General features: G+C 33.0%; 1 protein-coding gene across 1 annotated transcript; it reads left to right on the top strand.

Annotated features, from left to right (window-relative positions):
* Positions 1 to 63: 63 nt before the first annotated feature.
* Positions 64 to 706, top strand: Tsp_15450 (putative protein tag-76; the record flags this gene model as incomplete). Its single annotated transcript, XM_003368518.1, has 3 exons — positions 64 to 250; positions 312 to 478; positions 525 to 706. Coding segments are annotated over 3 exons (536 nt in total), but the record flags the coding sequence as incomplete, so codon positions are not given.
* Positions 707 to 798: the final 92 nt, after the last annotated feature.

Below are 798 nucleotides of genomic sequence, written 5' to 3'. Positions count from 1 at the left end.
TTTAAAAATTGATCCAGAGTTTTATAAATGTAATTATTAAATATGAATTTTTTATATTTTAAGGAAAAATTTCCTTCAAAACCGCTCGAGAAAATAAGCCATCAGAGTTGTCAATTTTGATTAAATTCACTGGTCTGGTTCATTTGGACTTTCGAAATGCAGAAGCCGGTTCACTGGATGAACGTAAAAAGGGTCCAATTCAATTTTTGGATATATTGTTTGCACAAGGGCGTTCATCTCCAATATTCGAGTAAATTTCTGTTTAGCAATTTTAATTTATGACTTTTGAAAATGAATTGAAATAATTTCAGATTGTCGAAATCATTCAAAGCAGTCAGGAATTCATTTTATTGCATTCCACAAGGTGCTGGTGCGGACATGAAATATGGCATTGAATTGTGGAGAGGCTTGTTCATTTCAGCGCGCGTAATTGATGGTTTTCGACCAGCGATTAATATTGATGGTGTGATGGAAATTGGTTTTCATTTTTGTGAAAAACTTTTAATAATTGAAATGGATTTTAGTATCACACAGTTGCTTTTACAAGCGTCAGTCACTGATAAATTTGATTTGCGACATATTGAATGGTGATGAACGTGAAGTAAAATTTCATCCAAATCAGCTTAGACTGGATACCCGACTTCAACCAGAACAGTTGAGCTTGTTGATACCAGAATTAAAAGGTAATCGATATTGGAATATTTGAAATATATTTCAATGTTTGCGTTGTTTTGTTTATTAATTTAGGGGTTAGCATTCATACAACACATCGAAATCAAGATCGAGAATCCACCACAG

This window comes from Trichinella spiralis (genome assembly GCF_000181795.1).
Source record: "Trichinella spiralis strain ISS 195 chromosome Unknown Scfld2349, whole genome shotgun sequence".
NCBI lineage: Eukaryota > Metazoa > Nematoda > Enoplea > Trichinellida > Trichinellidae > Trichinella > Trichinella spiralis.
The sequence above is the reverse complement of the archived record's forward strand: the minus strand, read 5'-3'. Positions and strand labels throughout refer to the sequence as shown.